General features: G+C 39.6%; 1 protein-coding gene across 6 annotated transcripts in view; it reads left to right on the top strand.

Annotated features, from left to right (window-relative positions):
* The first annotated feature begins 3,067 nt into the window (after positions 1-3,067).
* Positions 3,068-24,903, top strand: part of LOC110458725 (transcription factor 12-like) — a 41,594-nt gene continuing 19,758 nt past the window's right edge. For 3 of the 6 annotated variants that reach the window (XM_021510604.1, XM_021510602.1, XM_021510607.1), the window contains exons 1-6: positions 7,353-8,328; positions 15,433-15,529; positions 16,399-16,541; positions 22,553-22,759; positions 23,134-23,215; positions 23,530-23,669. In XM_021510604.1, coding sequence (XP_021366279.1) covers positions 8,158-8,328; positions 15,433-15,529; positions 16,399-16,541; positions 22,553-22,759; positions 23,134-23,215; positions 23,530-23,669 — 840 coding nt within the window. In that variant the 5' untranslated portion in view covers positions 7,353-8,157. Of the gene's footprint in view, positions 3,678-7,352; positions 8,329-15,432; positions 15,530-16,398; positions 16,542-22,552; positions 22,760-23,133; positions 23,216-23,529; positions 23,670-24,903 lie in introns of those variants that run through there. The other 3 variants (XM_021510605.1, XM_021510603.1, XM_021510606.1) reach the window with 3 other exon arrangements.

Below are 24,903 nucleotides of genomic sequence, written 5' to 3'. Positions count from 1 at the left end.
AGAGGTATCATAGGGGGGAGTAGGGGCTCAGAATGGAGAGGGAAGAGGTATCAAAAAGTGTTGGGATAGGGAGTTAAAAATGTTGATTGATATTCCTATATTGAAGTAAGCTTACCCAAAGGGCCAAGTTATGCTTATTCCATAGCGAGTCATCTGTTCAGCATTAAATTTAACAACTTCCTCTCAATAACAAATATTTTGAGGGTGATGGTATTTGGCCAGTAGCATGCTGGGATGAAGGGCTACCAAGTTTTTTCAAATGAATGACCTTGACCCACTTTCAATTGTGGTCCAAGTCTTGAAAAGAACCAAAAAGGCACAGGTTGATGATATTTGACCAGTTTCTTGCTTGGATGAAAAGGCTACAAAATTTGTTTGAAGTAATGACCCTGGCTTTCAAAGTCACAGGGGTCAAAGGTTGAAAAAAATAATGTAATTGCCTGGTAGCATGCTTGGATAAAAAGCTACAATTTATGCTCAAAGGAATGACCTTGACATACTTTCAAAGTTACAGAGCTCAAATGAGTTCAAAATCTTTCAGCAAGGTCTTCTGAATAATGAAGAGCCATATGTAATGATATTTGGCCTGTAGGTTTATTCAGTCTGTTGGATATATTTGACCTTGGTTCAGTTTTACATTTCCTGGTTTGATATAATACCCTGTGAGTGATACAGGCCCATTGGGCCTCCTGTCTGATTTGTTTTACTGAGGTGTCTTCAGTATGTTTAAGACCATGGGTGCTAATTACAATTTTAACACAGTATTATACAAGTCATATTCTAATATGAGGTGGTAGTATTAACATGGAGTACTTATAAAAGAAGGATGTCTACCAAACTGAGGTGTTTGATATTTATAATTTGAGGAGTAGGATATTTCAGATTTTTTCAGAACAGAGGTGTCAGATATTAAGAATATTTTCATTACTGAGGAGTATGTTAATTACTATACTGAGGTTTAAGATATCGTAGCATATCTGCACTGAGGTATAGGATATCTACGGTAGTGAGGTGTAGGATATCTATGGTAGTGAGGTGTAGCACTGAGGTATAGGATATCTACGGTAGTGAGGTGTAGCACTGAGGTATAGGATATCTACGGTAGTGAGGTGTAGCACTGAGGTATAGTATACTGGGGCTGGTGGAGCTGATAGCCAGATCCAGCAGCTCTCACATCTGGTTATTATCACCAGGGGAGCAGGCATGGAGGTACTGTGGATCTAATTACATGTAGGGAGGGGGAGTCCTTGGGGGAAACCCAGGGGGAGGGGGGAGCTTCTCAGTCCACAGTGACCCCTAGGTAGGACTTGTCCTGATGGTGACTGAGGTGAACTTGTTAAATGGGGTTAGATTTGTTCTGCATTGGGAAAGGATTATATTATTGTGGGAAAGTCATCAGGAGTGGTTGGAGAATGGAAGTGTGGGGGTATTCTGTGTTCCCCCACCCTATAAAGTGTTTTGATCAGGGACCCACCCATATTTTTCCTGTGTGTTCCTTAAGCCTTTGTAGATGAAAACATACTGGGACAAATTTTAATTGCTTCATATTAAATACTGACTACCAGACCAGTTTTTCACATAATAACTTATTTGCATTGTGTTAGTTATGCTAACAGTAATTTAAGTCTTACATTTATATGGATACATTTCTTCATGTGTGTTTTCGAATCCCCACCAGTATAAGTACAAGTAAACCAGCTACATTCCTTTACAGACAATTCCTTCTTTTCTTCTCTTTTTCATCTTTGTTCCTTCTTACCATCTTTGATGTCTGATCATTAGGAAGTTGTTTACATCATACAATCTAGATCATGACTTTGTTGTTTCTGGTAATGGGATCTCACTATTAGACCTCGCTATTAGACCTCACTATTAGACCTCACTACTAGACCTCACCTCACTATTATACCTCACTATTAGACCTCACTATTAGACCTCACCTCACTATTATACCTCACTATTAGACCTCACTATTAGAACTCACTATTAGACCTCACCTCACTATTATACCTCACTATTAGACCTCACTATTAGACCTCACCTCACTATTATACCTCACTATTAGACCTCACTATTAGACCTCGCCTCACTATTATACCTCACTATTAGATCTCACTATTAGACCTCACTATTAGATCTCATTACTAGACCTCACTATTAGATCTCACTATTAGACCTGACTATTAGACCTCACTATTAGATCTCACTATTAGACCTCACTATTAGAGCTCACTATTAGACCTCACTATTAGACCTCACTATTAGACCTCGCCTCACTATTATACCTCACTATTAGATCTCACTATTAGACCTCACTATTAGATCTCATTATTAGACCTCACTATTAGATCTCACTATTAGATCTCACTATTAGGCCTCACTATTAGATCTCACTATTAGACCTCACTATTAGACCTCACTATTAGACGTTGCTATTAGACCTCACTACTAGACCTCACCTCACTATTAGACCTCACTATTAGACCTTACTATTAGATCTCACTATTAGACCTCACTAGTATAAACCATTCAGATGATTTTTTTTACAGTTTTCTCTGTTTAATAATGCAGTGTTGGGGGGAAAATAAACTTCAAAGTCTCCATTTAATTAAAAAAATCAGTAATGTTTTGACAGTTAATACTAATATTATATATTCCTAGTTTTAATTTCTTTATTTAAATTCTTACTTTCACTCTTAGTAAAATGAAAATCCAAATAATACCACTATGAAAGTGAGTTATGAAGATTCAAGTTTCCAAATATTTCTTTCTTTTTAAAAATGGAAAAAAATTCTAATATTACCAGCTGGAAATCAAGTATTGAGTGTTGGGGCTGAGGCATTTTACTTCCTTACCTATAAGTAGTACAGCGTGCAAGGGAGGGGGGTGAGTGATGGGTTTATGATCCCACATGTTGGCCCAGACTAATGGCTGCAAGGCCTGCAACCCATCCTGGGGCATGTAAACAAAGGCTCTACCTCTCCTCCCCATGGGATGTCAATGGACTGACCTGATGCCCCTGCCATACTGCAATGGGTTGGCCTGCCAAAGCTGGCCATGTGGTTGTGTGCTGGGGAAGACTTTGGCTGGCGGCCCAGATTACCCCAACTTTTGGAATTGTACATAAAAAAAGTGTGTGGTTATGGTAGAGAAGGTGGGAATCTGGTTTGAATTGTGTAGCGCGGGACGAGTGTTTCTCTCCAGATCTGTGTTAGAACTCTAGTAACAGTTCTGTTTATACACTGTATTACCGTAATATCACCTACAGGTTCACCAACAATATTCTGGCAATATTTTCCTAATTGTTTGTTTGTGTGGAGTTTTCCGGCTGTCTGAACTTAACTGTGAATCAGAAATTTATTTTGCTGAAGATTTTGGTGTTAGTGTTTGCGTGGAAAGTTTGGAATCTATAACTGAGGTGCCCCGAGGAGGAGGAGAAGGATTGTGACAACCTTGGCCCTCCGTACTGGATTGTGACAACCTTGGCCCTCTGTACTGTTTGTGTGACAGTGTGGTAGCCATTAGCCTACATGTGTAGCTTAGTACACAGAAACACATTCCCCTCGCTTGTCTGATTACACAGACGGTTTTGGTGACTTTACGGATTCCCTCCAGGTGGAGCCACCATGTTTTACTTCCCGAGACCACTTCGCCCAGCGCCTCAGTCTGCTTCACAGGTGCGTTTGGTGGGGAGTTTGTAAATGATTAGCAGTACATACCAGTATTTATCCTCTGGGAATTGATTAATAGTGTCTGTAAAGCCCATCAACACTGAAAAAGTTGTAAAGGGTCAAATGGTGCTAACGGCTGTAACTAAGTACTACTTCATATGTACAGCATGGAATAACACAATGTACCTGTCTACCTGTATAGTAACACCTGTCTCTATACCTCTATATAATAACACCTGTCTCTATACCTCTGTATAGCACCACCTGTATAGTAACGCCTGTCTCTATATCTCTATATAGTAACACCTGTCTCTATACCTCTCTATAGCACCACCTGTCTCTATACCTCTATATAGCAACACCTGTCTCTATACCTCTATATAACAACACCTGTCTCTATACCTCTATATAGTAACACCTGTCTCTATATCTAGGACCTGGTGTGGGAGATTGTGTGGGTGTTGTCTAGGACAGGGTGTGGGAGATTGTTTGGGGGTTGTCTAGGACAAGGTGTGGGAGATTGTGTGGGTGTTGTCTAGCACAGGGTGTGGGAGATTGTTTGGGGGTTGTCTAGGACATGGTGTGGGAGATTGTTTGGGGGTTGTCTAGGACAGGGTGTGGGAGATTGTTTGGGGGTTGCCTAGGACAGGGTGTGGGAGATTGTTTGGGGGTTGTCTAGGACATGGTGTGGAAGATTGTGTGTGGGTTGTTTAGGAGGTGGTCATTGGGGTTGATGTTAGTCTGGCAGAGGGTCTGGGGGGTTGTCTAGGAGGGGGTTCTGGGGGTGCAGATTAGTCTTGCAGAGGGTCTAGGGGTTCGTCTAGGGGGTTGTCTAGGAGGGGGTCCAGGGAATGGAGGTCAGTCTTGCAGAGGGTCTGATGGTTGTCTAGGAGGTTGTCATGGAGGGGTTTGTCTGGCAGAGGGTCTAATGGTTGTCTAGGAGGTTGTCATGGAGGGGTTTCCAGGGGTTAGTCTGGCAGAAGGTCTGATGGTTGTCTAGGAGGTTGTCATGGAGGGGTTTCAAGGGGTTAGTCTGGCAGAGGGTCTGATGGTTGTCTAAGAGGTTGTCATGGAGGGGTTTCCAGGGGTTAGTCTGGCAGAGGGTCTGGTTTACAGCTGTCTGTGGTACATCAGTGATGTATAGACCAGCTGTGTTAGATGTGATGATGATGATACTAGAGAGAAGAGGACCAGAGTTAATCTGTAGCGTTACCCAGCCTAGGTGTTGATACACAAACCAAACCTGTCGAAAATTGTGTAAATTTACATATTGTCATTACCAGAGAATGTTAAATTTCTTTAAAAAATGTTTAAAATATATTTTTCAGTGATTTGTGATCATCCTGTTGTGGGGTAGAAACACTATAATACAAAAGTATGGAACCATTGTAATATCAAACCATTGTAATATCAAACCATTGTAACCATTGTAATATCAAACCATTGTAACCATTGTAATATCAAACCATTGTAATATCAAACAATGGTAATACACAAGTATGGAACCATTGTAATATGGTTGATGGTGTGCAAAAAATTTGTTGTAGAACCAAAATGAGGTGTTCAATCTAAATATACAATATTACCAACGGTATACTGGTCAGTTTAACATTAAATATACAATATTACCAACGGTATACTGGTCAGTTTAACATTAAATAGACAATATTACCAACGGTATACTGGTCAGTTTAACATTAAATAGACAATATTACCAACGGTATACTGGTCAGTTTAACATTAAATAGACAATATTACNGTTGTAATATAAAACCATTGTAATATCAAACCATTGTAACCATTGTAATATCAAACCATTGTAATATCAAACCATTGTAACCATTGTAATATCAAACCATTGTAANCGGTATACTGGTCAGTTTAACATTAAATAGACAATATTACCAACGGTATACTGGTCAGTTTAACATTAAATAGACAATATTACCAACGGTATACTGGTCAGTTTAACATTAAATAGACAATATTACCAACGGTATACTGGTCAGTTTAACATTAAATAGACAATATTACCAACGGTATACTGGTCAGTTTAACATTAAATAGACAATATTACCAACGGTATACTGGTCAGTTTAACATTAAATAGACAATATTACCAACGGTATACTGGTCAGTTTAACATTAAATAGACAATATTACCAACGGTATACTGGTCAGTTTAACATTAAATAGACAATATTACCAACGGTATACTGGTCAGTTTAACATTAAATAGACAATATTACCAACGGTATACTGGTCAGTTTAACATTAAATAGACAATATTACCAACGGTATACTGGTCAGTTTAACATTAAATAGACAATATTACCAACGGTATACTGGTCAGTTTAACATTAAATAGACAATATTACCAACGGTATACTGGTCAGTTTAACATTAAATAGACAATATTACCAACGGTATACTGGTCAGTTTAACATTAAATAGACAATATTACCAACGGTATACTGGTCAGTTTAACATTAAATAGACAATATTACCAACGGTAGACTGGTCAGTTTAACATTAAATAGACATTTTGTAGCTGTTGGTGAAATATATCACCTCAAAAAATGAAATCCGTTTATTTTTTTTGTAAAATACTGAATAATTACTATAAAAATTTGTGCTGGAAACAACAATTTAGCAAAAATAGTGTTCGAAACAGATTGATCTTCCAGAATGTAAATATAGCTTACAGTAACATGTCGTTGGAGGAAGTATAACTGGGAGTAATGTGTCAGGGAGGGGGCAGCATAAACCTGGCATCAATTTATATGGCAAGAAAATTTAAGTGAGGAAATGTGGAGGAGATTTAGTTTAGCTGTTAATGATGGAACCTGATACTAGGGAATCTCTGTAGGGTCTGGCATCCCAAGCTCCACACAACCAACAGCAACCCCAGGGGGATTTCATTGTGATTGACTAAGGTGAAATGATAAAAGTTATATTTGTGAACAATTAAAAGTTATGTAATTCTTATGACCTGAAGCCATGTGTTTGATATTTTGATTAATCATGCGTTTCCATGTCAACATTCCCGATCTCTTTGATTGAATTGGTTCTCATCAAAACTGTAAATATAATTTCATTTTTCCTTAGGTTGATACCTAATTGATCTTACTATTAATGTTTGTTAAAAAGATACAGAGACCAACAAGTTATGAAATTGAAGGTGAAATGGTCCATATTGAAAATTTCATAAATAATTTTTGCAAAAGATTGTTGATTAAAAAGTTAATTTTTGAATGAAATCAACATAGGCTTGATACTACTATATACATACATCTTTCTTAAAGTTGTGTAATGTAAATTTGTCAATTCACTGTGATTATACATCCTTAGCCCTTATACCCCTATGTAACTTTAGTATACTCTTCCATGCACCGATTGGGATGAGTCTATTATGGTCTACAGTGGTGAAATGGTTAGGGAGTGTTGTAGGCAACACAGAGCTGAGGAACCCCCAGAGGGGGCCTAGAGGAAGGGAGTATGGTAGGGAGTTGACTGCCCTCCCCCTGTCTCTAGAACATTGAATTATTAAAAAAGAAAATTAGCTCTTATAAGGGAGGGGGGCAGGGCAGAGCAGAGTGGGGGGCCTAGAGGAGGGGGCTCACTGTTAGAGAACACAGGTGGTATACACACCAGTAGTGTGTTAGGGAGGTCAGATCCTGGCTGGCGGCTGATGCGCTCACAACTCTCTCACACAAAGACCATTCACAGTGGTGTGGTTCTAATGGTTCTAATCACTACAGGATTTAAAACTCCAACTCTTTGAAGATTGTGAAATGTATAGAATATAGACAAACTAGATATCATAATATTCTGTAAGGTCCTTGTGGAAAGTTCAATACCACCCCTGTTGGAATTTAAATAAGTGTAGGATCATGGTATATTGTGGAACGTAGTTTATTGTGTACTGAAAAGTTGACCAGCGGTACCAAAAGTTTGACCTAATGAAAACCAACCAGCGGTACCAAAAGTTTGACCTAATGAAAACCAACCAGCGGTATCGAAAAGTTTGACCTTATGAAAACTAACCAGCGGTACTGAAAAGTTTGACCTAATGAAAACTTCAGTACAGAAAAGTTTGACCAGCAGTTCTGACCAGTTGACCAGCAGCACTAAGGATTAGACTAGTGATAATACCTGTGTAGGCTGTGATGGTCTGTGATGGTCTGTGTAGGCTGTGATGGCCTGTGGGATTGTAATACCTGTATTAGGACCTCTACCTACAGTAGAGTGACTTAGCTATTATACCAATATCATTTTATTTCTTGTCCAGACTTCTGCTGTTACAAAATGTTTGCTTGTTAACATCAAATTTTTGATTTACCATTACGTGTAGTTTGAAAAACAATTGTAAGAGGTTTGTGTGATAATTGTTGCTGTTTATGTTTGGGTGATACTATAGCGAGTACAGTGACTGTTATTGATATCAGTACTGCCGGCAGTTTATACACAACATTGTGGAAATGATATGCAAACATGCTGGAAACAGGTTCTAAAAACCTGTTGTCCTAAACTTCCTGCTGTGGTGAGAGCATCAAAACTCAAAGTGGATCCCAACGCGCGAGATCCGTATTACCGGGTGTATCGCCCCTACCCCAACATGTACCCGCCCCTGGGTCTGTGTCGACCCACTAAAGTCGTAAGTATAAGTCTATACCCACTAAAATCGTAAGTATGGGTCTGAGGTCCACCCTTACCCAAACATGTACCCTCCCCTGGGTCTGTGTCGACCCACTAAAGTCGTAAGTATAAGTCTATGCCCACTAAAGTCGTAAGTATGGGTCTGAGGTCCTCCCCTACCCCAACATGTACCCGCCCCTTGGTCTGTGTCGACCCACTAAAGACGTAAGTATAAGTCTATACCCACTAAAGTCGTAAGTATGGGTCTGAGGACCACCCCTACCCCAACATGTACCCGCCCCTTGGTCTGTGTCAACCCACTAAAGTCGTAAGTATAAGTCTATACTCACTAAAGTCTTAAGTATGGGTCTGAGGTCCACCCCTACCCCAACATGTACCCGCCCCTGGGTCTGTGTCGACCCACTAAAGACGTAAGTATAAGTCTATACCCACTAAAATCGTAAGTATGGGTCTGAGGTCCACCCCTACCCACACATGTACTTGCCCCTTGGTCTGTGTCTATATCCCCTAAAGTCTTAAGTATGGGTCTGAGGTCCACCCCTACCCCAACATGTACCCGCCCCTTGGTCTGTGTCAACCCACTAAAGTCGTAAGTATAAGTCTATACTCACTAAAGTCTTAAGTATGGGTCTGAGGTCCACCCCTACCCACACATGTACCCACCCCTGGGCCTGTGTCTATATCCCCTAAAGTCGTTAGTATAGGTCTGAGGTCCACTCCTACCCCAACATGTACCCGCCCCTTGGTCTGTGTCAACCCACTAAAGTCGTAAGTATAAGTCTATACCCACTAAAGTCTTAAGTATGGGTCTGAGGTCCACCCCTACTCACACATGTACTCGCCCTTTGGTCTGTGTCTATATCCCCTAAAGTCTTAAGTATGGGTCTGAGGTCCACCCCTACCCACACATGTACCCACCCCTGGGTCTGTGTCTATATCCCCTAAAATCGTTAGTATAGGTCTGATGTCCACCCCTACCCACACATGTACTCGCCCCTTGGTCTGTGTCTATATCCCCTCAAGTCTTAAGTATGGGTCTGAGGTCCACCCCTACCCACACATGTACCCACCCCTGGGTCTGTGTCTATATCCCCTTAAGTCGTTAGTATAGGTCTGAGGTCCACTCCTACCCCAACATGTACCTGCCCCTTGGTCTGTATATCTGGGTCTGGGTAGAGAGAAATTTTGCTGTCCGCAAATATTTGGATAGTGGGTGGAGGGATCGGGAGGACAACCATTTGGACATACATCATACATGGATAGTGGGGAGGGGAGAGGGACTTGAATTACTTGTTCTCCAACATATACATCTTAAATGACCTTAACTATTGAAAGTACCCCTTACAACCAACCAATGAACCGTCAGTAAGGATAGTTTTGACACTTAAACCTTTGGTTGGTGTGTCCGTGTTTATTTGTCAGGGTAAGTAATGAAAGGTTGGTGAACTATTCGTAATTAAGGGTGTTTGTCCCTTCCTGGGCTGGTGGTCTAGATAGGAAGGTGGCGGACAAGAGTATTCCTATTTGAAATTAATTTTTCCTGCAATAGTATTTGTTGTCCTTTCGACCTTCACCTTCAGCTTGTAGCTGATGGGATGGGAATCGGTTCCAATGTACGTAAAGTATGACCTGTCTTAATCAAACCCTGTATAAACCAGAAACCTGTATGAACAGAAATTTCATCTTTTCCTATGGAATGTACATTCCCATGTTAATTATACCAGTTTTTTGAAATCCGATATGGTGGTCCCAGGGAAGGTCGATTTAGAAAGGTTTGCCTGCAGTTTCTTATAGAAAACCACTTTGATAGGACTACTTATGACCACCCGACCACAGGTTTGTTCTTTGACCAAACCCACAAGAGTGATATCCCCTGATATTAAAATTTGTTCTGAGAATAAGAAAAGAAGGTGTTTCAGTTTGTAACCGATATATGTCGGCACACCCACTCCCTTAGCCTAGTGACTTACAAGCTTCCTTTTACATCAGACGCATCTCCGTATTAACAGCCTGGAGTTAGTGAATTCTTATTTTTCATGGTTCTTCAAAAGTAGGCTGATTCACATGTTGAATTGCAATTTTGATATATATGCTATATTTTAAGGATTTAGCTTTTTGTGACCATTTTCAAATTAGCAGATTCTACTTTTCACAGTTTTGTAAAAATAAAAAGTTCACAGTTTTGTAAAAATAAAAAGATGTGCCATTTTACATCATGTCGGTTTCACAGTTTCTGTGTTGAATGTGAAAGTCTAGAGCATTTTGTGGCCATGTGTAACAAAAATCTCACCAAAATTTACTGTTAGGAAGATGATGGTTTTAATATAATGCTTTCAAAACATACAATGGATATGAGTATTTCTAGCTTCAGCATGTAAAAGTTTGATCTTATCATAAGTAGTAAGATTGAAAACAAATTCTTAAATTGAGTAAACTAGAATGAGGAACAGGAAAGGTTTATCACCAAGAACAGTAAAATAAAAATAAAATAAAAAAAATAACCTGAGGTACGCGGATCCTTATTTACAGTTTTTACCTGAGGTACGCGGATCCTTAGTTACAGTTTTTACCAGTGGTACGGGGATCCTTAGTTACAGTTTTTGCCAGTGGTAAAAACTGTAACTAAGGATCACTGTACCACTGGCAAAAACTGTAACTAAGGATCCCCGTACCACTGGTAAAAACTAACTAAGGATCCCCGTACCACTGGTAAAAACTGTTACTAAGGATACCTGTACCACTGGTAAAAACTGTAACTAAGGATACCTGTACCACTGGTAAAAACTATAACTAAGGATACCTGTACCACTGGTAAAAACTGTAACTAAGGATACCTGTACCACTGGTAAAAACTGTAACTAAGAATACCTGTACCGATGGTAAAAACTGTAACTAAGGATACCTGTACCACTGGTAAAAACTGTAACTAAGGATCCCCGTACCACTGGTAAAAATTGTAACTAAGGATACTCGTGTTCAAAATGGTTTTTCAGGCATGACTCTGGTGGTCTTGATAATTATATCTGGAAAGCCAACTTTGTAACAGTTAATATCAAGTTGGACGTTAAGGGGAGGGTTCCTGGCCAAACTTTGTAACAGTTGTATCAAGATGGACATTAAGGGGAGGGTTCCTGGCCAAACTTTGTAACAGTTATATCAAGATGGACGTTAAGGGGAGGGTTCCTGGCCAAACTTTGTAACAGTTGTATCAAGATGGACGTTAAGGGGAGTAGGGTTAGAGGTCTATTAAAAAGGTTCCATACTTATGATCAAAATATTGGTCAGACTGGGAGAATTTTTACAAACTTGCCTACGTACCCTAAATATTAAAATGTTCACCCATACAATACATTTTGAATGTACGTGTATGTATTATTTCTGAAAATGTAAAATTGTTATGAATAAGAATTCAATTAAATACTTCCCTTACCTATCTACCAAACTAAAAATGGCAGACAAGCAAATATTGAAATATAGGCGTCACAACATATTTTGTGTGGGTTTTTGCTACTACTGCAGGGAGTGATGGCTTCAGGCAAATCTGCCGACAGTATCGCACACCCATCTTGATGTTTGAGATGGGACTCCGTTTAATACTTGAGAATTGATTCTGTGTAATACATGAAATGTGATAAATACCAGTGTTTGACTATTAACTGGTAGGTTAGGGTGTGATAAATACCGACATGGCAGTGCTGCATTCAACCAGATATTATGTAACAGTAAACTAATCCCACCAATCTGTTCCCCATTGAAATCAAAGAGATTGTTATAGTGGTACGGCTATAGGCACCTCTTACACGGCCTAATAGTCATTACAAATCCTCGCTCTTCTTCAAAAATAGTTCATATTTCTAGCACGTTCCCAATCCCAAATGTAAAACATTGGACTTGCCTTTTGATTGATATGGGCAAGTTTATGTTATCTTGGAGGAAGAAAGATGGGCCTCCTTCAATTGGCATGTAAATAATGCAGGGGAATGAAGTTCTTCAAAGGAAAGGTTTTTATGTATTAAAGGGTAATATTTCTGTGCAGGGTAGAAATATATATGTATGAGGATTTCTGTAGTGGGAGAGATTTATACAGTGTGGAGGTATTAAGGGATGGAGAATAGATACACGTGGACAGTTAATTACTTCAACAATTCCATAGATACACATGTACAGTTACTTACGTAACGATTCCATAGATACACGTGTACAGTTACTTACTTCAACGATTCCATAGATACACATGTACAGTTACTTACTTCAACGATTCCATAGATACACGTGTACAGTTACTTACGTAACGATTCCATAGATACACGTGTACAGTTACTTACGTAACGATTCCATAGATACACGTGTACAGTTACTTACGTAACGATTCCATAGATACACGTGTACAGTTACTTACGTAACGATTCCATAGATACACGTGTACAGTTACTTACGTAACGATTCCATAGATACACGTGTACAGTTACTTACGTAACGATTCCATAGATACACGTGTACAGTTACTTACGTAACGATTCCATAGATACACGTGTACAGTTACTTACGTAACGATTCCATAGATACACGTGTACAGTTACTTACGTAACGATTCCATAGATACACGTGTACAGTTACTTACGTAACGATTCCATAGATACACGTGTACAGTTACTTACGTAACGATTCCATAGATACACGTGTACAGTTACTTACGTAACGATTCCATAGATACACGTGTACAGTTACTTACGTAACGATTCCATAGATACACGTGTACAGTTACTTACGTAACGATTCCATAGATACACGTGTACAGTTACTTACGTAACGATTCCATAGATACACGTGTACAGTTACTTACGTAACGATTCCATAGATACACGTGTACAGTTACTTACGTAACGATTCCATAGATACACGTGTACAGTTACTTACGTAACGATTCCATAGATACACGTGTACAGTTACTTACGTAACGATTCCATAGATACACGTGTACAGTTACTTACGTAACGATTCCATAGATACACGTGTACAGTTACTTACGTAACGATTCCATAGATACACGTGTACAGTTACTTACGTAACGATTCCATAGATACACGTGTACAGTTACTTATGTAACGATTCCATAGATACATGTGTACAGTTACTTATGTAACGATTCCATAGATACACATGTACAGTTACTTATGTAACAATTCCATAGATACACGTGTACAGTTACTTATGTAACGATTCCATAGATACATGTGTACAGTTACTTACATAACGATTCCATAGATACACGTGTACAGTGACTTACTTCCAATGATTCCATAGATACACGTGTACAGTTACCTATGTAACGATTCCATAGATACACGTGTACAGTTACTTACTTCCAACGATTCCATAGATACACGTGTACAGTTACTTACTTCAAACGATTCCATAGATACACGTGTACAGTTACTTACTTCCAATGATTCCATAGATACACGTGTACAGTTACTTACGTAATGATTCCATAGATACACGTGTACAGTTACTTACTTCCAACGATTCCATAGATACACATGTACAGTTAACGATTCCAGAAACAAAACCTTTTGACAATGGGAACATACAAAAGAGTATCCAAAAGATTAAACTTAAAGAAATCTGGACCAAGGGAGAATGAAAAAGAGTTTCCAAAAAATTTAACTTTAATGAAATTTTGAAATCAAACTGTCTGTCATGTATGACTGTTTGACTGTACATACAGTCCTGAGGTGTTCTGAAACATCATACCATCATCACATAAGGTATGGTTTGGTGCTGAAGTATGGTCACATCATACCATCCTCACATAGAGTATGGTTTGGTACTGAAATATGGTCACATCATACCATCCTCACATGGAGTATGGTTTGGTACTGAAGTATGGGCACATCATACAATCATCACATAGAGCATGGTTTGGTACAGAAGTATGGTCACATCATACCATCCTCTCATAGAGTATGGTTTGGTACTGAAGTATGGTAACATCATACCATCATCACATAGAGTATGGTTTGCTACTGAAGTATGGTCACATCATACTATCATAACATAGAGTATGGTTTGGTACTGAAGTATGGTCAAATCATACAATCATCACATAGAGTATAGTTTGGTACTGAAGTATGGTCACGTCATACAATCATCACATAGAGTAAGGTTTGGTACTGAAGTATGGTCACGTCATACCATCATCACATAGAGTATGGTTTGGGACTGAAATATGGTCACATCATACCATCCTCTCATAGAGTATGGTTTGGTACTGAAATATGGTCACATCATACCATCCTTACATGGAGTATGGTTTGGTACTGAAGTACGGTCACATCATACAATCATCACATATAGTATGGTTTGGTACTGAAGTATGGGCACATCATACAATCATCACATAGAGTAAGGTTTGGTACAGAAGGATGGTCACATCATACCATCATCACATAGAGCATGGTTTGGTACAGAAGTATGGTCACATCATACAATGATCACATAGAGTATGGTTTGGTACAGAAGTCTGGTCACATCATACCATCATCACATAGAGTATGGTTTGCTACTGAAGTATGGTCACATCATACCACCATCACATAGAGTATGGTTTGGTCCTGAAGTATGGTCACATCATACAATGATCACATAGAGTATGGTTTGGTACGGAAGTATGGTCACATCATACCATCGAGTATGGTTTGGTACTGAAGTACGGTCACATCATACAATCATCACATAGAGTAAGGTTTGGTACAGAAGTATCGTCACATCATACCATCATCACATAGAGCATGGTTTGGTACAGAAGTATGGTCACATCATACAATCATCACATAGAGTATGGTTTGGTACTGAAGTATGGTCACATCAAATTGAACTATTTTACCTGTAAATGCGAGGAAAGGTGAGAAACACATCAGCAGTTGTGGTGATGTTAAAACATTTATTAATTAACTCATTCACCTCTAAAATTTCATAATGAACTATTCATACCTTTGAATTGGAAGAGTTCAAATGTGTCTTCAAGGGTGAATAATTTAAGATTTATGAGCCTGTTATGCAGAAATATATGTTGCTGAAGTGTGATGTTTATATTTTGTAGGTATATCCCCCACAGAGCCCTGATGACTATGGACAGGAATCGCCAAACCGTTATACTTCCCCCAAACCTTCCTATGTGGACAACTTCTATATGGGTGGTAAGTTTTATGCCTTCCTACGTCATTGACAACTTCTATATGGGTGGTAAGTTTTACGCCTTCCTACGTCATTGACAACTTCTATATGTGTGGTAAGTTTGACACCTTCCTTCGTCATTGACAACTTCTATATGGGTGGTAAGTTTGACACCTTCCTACGTCATTGACAACTTCTATATGAGTGGTAAGGTTGATACCTTCCTATGTCATTGACAACTTCTATATGGGTGGTAAGTTTGACACCTTCCTACGTCACTGACAACTTTTATATAGGTGGTAAGTTTTACACCTTCCTACGTCACTGACAACTTCTATATGGGTGGTAAGTTTTACACCTTACTACGTCACTGACAACTTCTATATGGGTGGTAAGTTTGACACCTTCCTTCGTCATTGACAACTTCTATATGGGTGGTAAGTTTTACATAAACTCTTGCCCTCTGGGTTTTCAAAGCAAACTTTCTGGAGTTAAGTTGCTTAGCTATCATTCAGAAAATGCATAAACCATGACTACTTGTATATGGTTGGTAACCATGACTACTTGTATATCAGAATGTCTGGTGGTTGAATTCACCTTGTACATCATCCAAGAGCAGGAAAAAAATGGAGGAAAATTGTCTGTTTTATATTTACCGATTTTTGACTAGTTTGGGAGGTGTATTTGACTCTGTTTATGTTGGAAAGTATAACAGATATTGTGTTGAATTCAAAGGTTCAACATTATGAGTTTGTTATCGTTGTTGACACTATTTGTAAGTTTTCGGTGACCTACACACATGTAACAACCTTGTGAACAGTTGTATGTTTTCAGACCTGTCGCCTTTAAGTGAATCCCTGTAATGATGGATGTTACATTACTTTTATTTCAGATCCGTCACCCCATGGTGCGTCCGATCCCTGGTCATCTAACAACGGTCTCCCCACATCTACATACCCCTCGTCCATGTTGCCAGGAAACACACAGTACTCACAGGCGCCGTCATACCCACCCATCCACCATCCTCACGACATGGTAGGTACAAACGCCCGACCAAAAGTCTGTCTCACCCGACCCTGCATACTTAACCATCCGCTATTCTCACTACATGATAACTATAAATGCCTGCCCAAAAGTCTGTCTCACCCGACCCGTCATACTTAACCATCCGCTATCCTCACTACATGGTAACTACAAACACCTGACCAAAAGTCTATCCCACCCGACCAAAAGTCTGTTTACAACCCAGTCTTTCCCACCCAACCCAGTCTTTCCCAGTTCTCATTAAATTTTGCTTGGTCCGTAACATTTTTAAGAATTTAAATTGGGACTTGTGAAAACCATTTCTGCAAACTTTTCAGGATGTTTGTCCTTTGCCCAAAATCTCTTATCAATTTTCGCAACTCTGAGGTGTCTGCCGCTAATCTGAACCTTGTACTTTCCTGATATTTAAGTAGAAAGTAAAACATGGATATTTGTATGCTCCTACAACATAGCGACATCCAATAGTTGTCTACCCTGTCTTCAGCGATATAACATCCTAGGGGATGCATTTAGATCCATTTCTCTATTACTAAAGCTTCAACAGGCAAACTTCATATAGGATTGCATCTTGAGTAATTCACCAATATATCAATTGTAGGTCACTGTGAACTTTATCTTCAGTGACTTCGTTTAGAAATTGCATTTACCTCAATTTTTTGGAAAGACATTGCATTAGCTCCATTTCTTTGGATAAGCATTGTATTAGCTCCATTCAAGTTGAAGCGCTAAAGCAGGGGCATGTAAGTGTTTTACAAACATTTACTTAGTCAATCAATAGTTAATTCCTAACAAAGATTCAAGTATGAAGAAGTAACTTAGAGAGATAATAAGTGTGAATTCTGTAGTTTGAAATATTTAAGAAGATGCAAAATTAATACAATACAAGATTCAAGATTCAGAAAAAATGTGAATCAGGCAATCTGGCCATAACACCAGATACTCATAACACAGTGAATAGATATGTTTCCCCCCCCCCCCCCCCCTCCTTCTTTCCTACTTAGCTACATCTCCATCCCCCTGACAGACCAGCCTGTCAGGGGTGAGAGGAAGGGCCGTGACCCTGGGGCCTGTCTCAGATTAGGGGCTGTGTGTGGGAGTCATGGTAATGCATGCCTACACATCTAGAGTAGAACTGTATACTGTGGTGCCATGGTAACAAGGCATGGTCTATTGTCATGATTACAAGTCTCCAGCTTCAGTTAGGGACTGTTGTCATGGTTACATTGCTCCAGGTAGGGGCTGTTGTCATGGTTACATTGCTCCAGGTAGGGGCTTTGTCTGGCTGTCATGGTAACATGCATCTTTGTAAGTCCATTATTTAGGAATCTCTTGGGATACATACAATTAAAAAATCATAGAAGGCATAAAAAAGGGAGAAAAAAGATCATACAGGCTAGGGTTTCAAGATCATCTAATGCTGTCTCGTGATGAAATCTCTTTAACATTTGTAAAAATATTTCTCAATGCAAAAAATTTAACTCTAATATTGCCATTTGCCTTATTTCTTGTTCAATATTTTGTTGACATGTTTTAATCACTTATGTTGTTCGATGCCCCAATATAGTACTTGCTGTGTATTGTAATGTCTCACTGTTTGAAAAACTGTGATGGTATGTGTGAATTTGAGGCTTGGAGTAACCTGTCTGAAACAAAACGTGAAAGCAAATTTAAGTTTACAGGGATTAATAATGGTATTTCGGGAAATGGCACTAGGGGCAGAATGGAGAAATCATCAGTAAAACTAGGGAAATCGTGAACTTTTGAATACTGTTGGTTATTGAATTGTTTGATCAGGTTAAAAATGTCCTTTAAACTTTATGTAATTAAATGAATCGGCAAGAAGGACAGATAATTAAGAAAGAAAAAGAAATAAAGCAAATAGGGGATTTATTTAATAAATCATGAAAGGTGAGCTTATTTTCAATTAAATTGTCCATTTAACAGATGTAAAACAATGTGATGATGAATTTCTGTGTGAGAGTTCGAATTGAGTTTTATACGAAGGTGAAAGATGTATAAGTGAAGGGCAACATTAAACGATTGACATGCTGTGAGGATGGCTCTGTCCACTTGTGGTGTGCTGCTTACTCAAGTTTTATTTAGAAATGACCATTAAATTCCGACAAATCTTTTTCTCTTTTGGAAGCTTTTGAAAATAAATACTGCTGTGCAGATATTATGTTTGTGAAACTCTCCCATAAACTGGCTCCCCCAATCCCCTCCCCCTCCCTACCCTCCCCCCTAATCTCTGAGCCAATAAAGATACCGGCTGTAAAATGTGTACATGTTTTGCAGTAGACGGTTGATGGATGTAGATAGCAAGGTGTTGCCTACACAGTGATCAGAAGAGATAGTTTGGGGTGGGTGGGGGACAGGGAAATAAAACTACCAGGGCTACACATGATGGAGAGATGGAACAAGTCTGATGTGTGGAGGAGATAGGGGGGGGGGGACATCAGGAATTTCATCAGTAGGGGAGTTGTTATTGAACAGCATGATGAGAGAAGTGGAAAGAGATGAACAGATCAGGGGGACAAGTAGACTTAAAACACAATGAAAACATGGAGGAAGGGGGAGGGAGGACATGGCATGACACCAGCGGAGAGATAAAAGGGATGAATAAACTTTACATAACAAGCAGGGGAAAGAAATACAAAGGGAAAAAGAAAAGAGGAATCAGTAGAAAAACAAGGAGAAAAGAGTAGAGCAATAAAGAAAAAGTAGAAATGTAGATAGAGAGAAAAAGGAGAGAGATGGAAAGAGACAGAGATAAAAGAGGAGAGAGATGGAAAGAGACATAATTGGAAGAGGAATAAAGGAGATGGATGGAAAGAGAGACATAATAGGAAATGGACGACTAGAAAGAATGAGTGGAAGGGTATGATCGGAATGAGAGATTGAGAGAAATGGAGGAAAAGGACACAAATACACCAAATAGAGAGAAAGAATAGGAGGGGGACTATTACACCAGAGCTCGAGACAGAGAGTGAGAGAGGAAGAAGAAGAGAGGTGATAAAACTGCTACAGCAGAAACAGAGAGAGAGAAGGAGGAGAGGTGATAGGACTGCTACAGCAGGAACAGAGAGAGAGAAGGAGGAGAGGTGATGGGATTGCTACAGCAGAAACAGAGAGAGAGAAGGAGGAGGGGTGATAGGACTACTACAGCAGAAACAGAGAGAGAGAAGGAGGAGAGGTGATAGGACTGCTACAGCAGAAACAGAGAGAGAAGGAGGAGAGGTGAAAGGACTGCTACAGCAGAAACAGAGAGAGAGAAGGAGGAGGGGTGATAGGACTGCTACAGCAGAAACAGAGAGAGAGAAGGAGGAGAGGTGATAGGACTGCTACAGCAGAAACAGAGAGAGAGAAGGAGGAGAGGTGATAGGACTGCTACAGCAGAAACAGAGAGAGAGAAGGAGGAGAGGTGATAGGACTGCTACAGCAGAAACAGAGAGAGAGAAGGAGGAGAGGTGATAGGACTGCTACAGCAGAAACAGAGAGAGAGAAGGAGGAGAGGTGATAGGACTGCTACAGCAGAAACAGAGAGAGAGGAGGAGGAGAGGTGATAGGACTGCTACAGCAGAAACAGAGAGAGAGAAGGAGGAGAGGTGATAGGACTGCTACAGCAGAAACAGAGAGAGAGGAGGAGAGGTGATAGGACTGCTACAGCAGAAACAGAGAGAGAGGAGGAGAGGTGATAGGACTGCTACAGCAGAAACAGAGAGAGAGGAGGAGAGGTGATAGGACTGCTACAGCAGAAACAGAGAGAGAGGAGGAGAGGTGATAGGACTGCTACAGCAGAAACAGAGAGAGAGGAGGAGAGGTGATAGGACTGCTACAGCAGAAACAGAGAGAGAGAAGGAGGAGAGGTGATAGGACTGCTACAGCAGAAACAGAGAGAGAGGAGGAGAGGTGATAGGACTGCTACAGCAGAAACAGAGAGAGAGGAGGAGAGGTGATAGGACTGCTACAGCAGAAACAGAGAGAGAGGAGGAGAGGTGATAGGACTGCTACAGCAGAAACAGAGAGAGAGGAGGAGAGGTGATAGGACTGCTACAGCAGAAACAGAGAGAGAGGAGGAGAGGTGATAGGACTGCTACAGCAGAAACAGAGAGAGAGAAGGAGGAGGGGTGATAGGACTGCTACAGCAGAAACAGAGAGAAAGGAGGAGGAGAGGTGATAGGACTGCTACAACAGAAACAGAGAGAGAAGGAGGAGGGGTGATAGGACTGCTACAGCAGAAACAGAGAGAGAGGAGGAGAGGTGATAGGACTGCTACAGCAGAAACAGAGAGAGAGAAGGAGGAGGAGGAAAAAGACAAGGTGAATAGGGGTGGGGGGTGGGGGTGGACTGGTACAGCAGAAACAGAGAGTGAGAGAGGAGAAAGAAGAGAGGAGTTGGGACTGTTACAACAGAAACAGAGAGATAGAGAGAGAGAAGGAGGAAGAAAGGAGATGGGACTAACAGACCAGAGCTGAGTTGATTATAACCAGCTGTACATTCCTGGATGGGTGGTGGAGAACCCATAAAAAAAAAGAAGTATAAAATTTGAGAAGCAGGAAATAAAGGTCACCATGGTTACTTCACCTGCCACCACTGATGAAGAATGATGTCATGGTTGCTATGGAAACCAGAATTTGAACATGGATGCTATGATTGAATTGCAAACAGGAAATAGTGTGTGTATGTATGTTGGCAGAATGCCAAGAGAAGTCCTATTAATGAGAGCAAGATGTTTTACAGGCATAGTGCTTGATAACAGCATGGTCAACTTCATCAGCGCTTGTTTCTCAGACAAGTCGCCTTCTAGCCGTATTGTCAGCTTAATTGGTACATATTTACATCCTGTGAAATGCATTGCTTTATGAAACATGTGGTATGATCTCCATGTCAGATGGACGTAATTATTCAATTATTTTAAAACCTTCACCAGATTTGTTCACCGAACTAAACTCATTACACTTGCTTTCTACACTGAATCAAATCTAGGAAAAATGTGAATGAATAAAACCAATCTTTTCCTCTGTATTATCTGTGGTGTTGATCATGTTTTGATTTACCAGGGATTAATGGGAAGGTGCTGTTAAAACTTGCTCCCTGATCAGTATATTTATCCTGACATGGCACACATTGTCATGGCAGGATAAATATACTGATCCGCGGGGAGCAAGTTTTTCTGTTCTGTAGCATAGTCCTTAGATTTAAAAACATAATTAGATACGCAGTTATATAGTAACAATTAGTTGAGACATTAATTGTTTACTTCTTCACCCAATATATTGAAAGAGTTAACTTATAGATAGGATTCAGGGTTGTACAAGTTCATAGGCAGATTTTGATAAATACTCCTAAGCTGGCCTGTATTGTAAATTTGTATAAATATTTGGACTATTTTTGCTGCCCAGACTTATAATCTTACCCTGGACATTGTGCATATAGAATTACTAGTACACCAATGATTATGTGTGTATATCATATTGAACACTAAGTCTAGTCATCTTTGTAATTCATTATTCAGTTTAGCATGTAACATTGTTACTGCTGTCTCCGGTGTAATGTTTCAGGTTACCTAGCCACAGGTAGCCTTAAAGTTGATGAGCTTATCAGATTATTTAGAACCTTGTAGGGCCCCATAAATGTTCTGGAACCAATTTTGGCAATTTTTACATAAATATCTTAACCTCGTAAAGTTTAGTTTTCAAACAATTAGGTTAGATACACTTGAATATATTCTTTTCAAACTCTTTATAACTCACTTTTGTAATTTTGAGGATTTTATTTATTAAAATTTTAAATTGTTAAAAAATGAAAATGATCACAAACAGAAAAATAATGTTCAGATTTGCTTATCGAACCTTTTAAAAACTTTAGAACTGATGTGTACTGTTTTGTGTTACAGGGCTACCCCACCATATCAGTATTAGAACTGATGTGTACTGTTTTGTGTTACAGGGCTATCCCACCATATCGGTATTAGAACTGATGTGTACTGTTTTGTGTTACAGGGCTACCCCACCATATCAATGGCCCAGGAGAACATGCTACAGTCAGGCCTACCCCCAATGTCAACGTTCCGCGGGGGCACCAACATGCCCCCAAGCTCCTCCTCCTTTTCCTCCTCATCCCCCTCCGTCAACGGTGACATGATGGGTGGGCGGGGCACACAAGGCCCATCACAGACCGGTGATGCTCTAGGAAAGGCATTAGCTTCTGTAAGTATCAATAACAAATTAAACGCCTTTACAATAGCTGCATGTCTATGTCAGATTAGATTCTGACGATAAACAAAATCGTTTTCATTTTTATTATAATGGAGAATAAAAGTTTTTTGAAGACATTTTGTATTTACTAAGACATTTAAGTAACAGATAGAAATGTTATAAACTTTTTTAATTCAAATTCTCATGCTTAAGTTGTTTAAAGGCCAAAAGAAAAGAGTTTTTTGAAAGGATTGATATTGTATCTTGTGTGTGTTTCAACATGAATGTATAAGGAGAACTTAGTTAATTCTAACTATTAGAAAAATAATCGTCTACTGACAAACAATGTGTGACGTGTTTTGATTGTGTTCTCTCTGTATTTACAGATATATTCACCAACAGATCATACAAGCAGTAATTATGGCTCCAATTCCTCAACACCAGTATCTTCCCCACCCCCTATGTCAGGTGAGTTATCTCCCCTTAATAAGTAGTAATCTCCCTTTAATAAATATGTATCTCCCCTTAGTAAATAGATGATAGCCCTTGGTGATGCTACCACTGATGCAAAACAGTGTGTTGGGTAACATGTGTACAGTTTTCACCCACTGTCGTCTTTTGTTTTAATGAGAAATGGATTATTGATTTAATTAGACCTCTGGCTTATTTTGATACAAGAATGAGCAAAGTCTCAATTTACCAGCTTGTTGCATCAGGTTTTTAATTACTACACACAACAAATTTCACTCAGTAGCCTGATTGTATTGTTTCCATGGAAATAGGTGCAGCAAGCCAGTGGCAGCGCCCTTCAGCGCAAAGTTCTACCTCACCACACTTTGAGAGTGGTAGCGGCGGTGGTGGCACCAGTGGTGGCAGTGGTGGTGCCGGCGGTAGTGGCCCCCTCCACAATCTGGTGAGTGTGGTGAGTAACCTCCCCTTATACACCTTAACACCTTATGTATCTGATGATTTTTCTACCTTTTTTCCACAAGAGCCTATGCCTTGTGACTTTGTGTATCTTCCTCAGTCCTTTTTGTGCCCATTCAAACCATTTTGTGTCTTGTCAATCCTTGAGTGCTAAAACTTTGATAATACTGAAAACTTACGCACCTCTTAAATTATACCCTAATCAGCACCGCTTAAAAAGCAAAAATTTCTTCGCCTCCCAAGTAATACAGCACCCTAAAGTCCCCCTATCCTGCCAAGCATTTTTTTCAAATGATTGAAATTCATATGAAAACTTGGTTTAATGGTAAGTAAAATACTTGTATGAATTCTTGCAGGTAGGATCTGGTAGTTTTTGATGTTTTATCCATTGGTGCAGGCTAGCCGATAGGTTTGTCATCTGTAGACTAAGGGAGGGGGGCGGGCAGCTGGAGTTGTCGTTACTGGTTATATAACAACCGAGGTACATCGTAGGCAGGTGTGGTGCATTACACCGGTAGATGCCATTACGTCTGGTTATGTCATCCTGTCCCTACCAACCGTTGGCCTGGCGTGCGGAGCAGGATCTGACAAAGCCATCAGGACGACGCGATGATGCTTTATCCAGTCTAACTCTGTGGTTTGATTGCAATATCAGGTTTTCAAATAGGAAAAGAAACAGACTCTAGTTTCAACATGGAAATTGTTTTTCTCCCATAACTTGAGAACTATTTTCCAGCCGAGTCCTGGCTGAGTGTATGTAGTTATGATACATGCTTTACACCTCCAGACTGTATTCTACTTACAAATGAATTTTTAAAAAATTGCACCACCTTTGTTTCCAACAAAATATGGCTAGATTGTGGATAAAGTTGGAATATTGGAACCGTTTTGTGTAGAAAGGCCAGTCTGTCCCTGAAAACACTGGCTGGATTGTTGGAAAACCTGATAAACATTTGATTGGCAAAGCATGAGGGTACCTTAATGATTGGCAAAGCATGAGGGTACCTTAATCCCAGGGGTCAGACCTCAGAAACAGGTACTGATCACATCAAGACACATTTAAACTCATCCAATTCAAAGGTTGGAATGGTTCATAATGAAATTTCAGGGGTGAATGAATTAATAAATGCAAAAAGGTTTAACTAGAGACTCACTGATGGATAAAGATTTCATATTTACAGCAATTTATTTTATTGTTGTTTGTTAACAATGTCGAGATGAAATCTCTC

This window comes from Mizuhopecten yessoensis, unplaced genomic scaffold (assembly GCF_002113885.1).
Source record: "Mizuhopecten yessoensis strain PY_sf001 unplaced genomic scaffold, ASM211388v2 scaffold9725, whole genome shotgun sequence".
Classification (NCBI taxonomy): Eukaryota; Metazoa; Mollusca; class Bivalvia; order Pectinida; family Pectinidae; genus Mizuhopecten; species Mizuhopecten yessoensis.
Note: the sequence above shows the minus strand (reverse complement) of the source record. Positions and strands in the feature narration are given on the sequence as shown.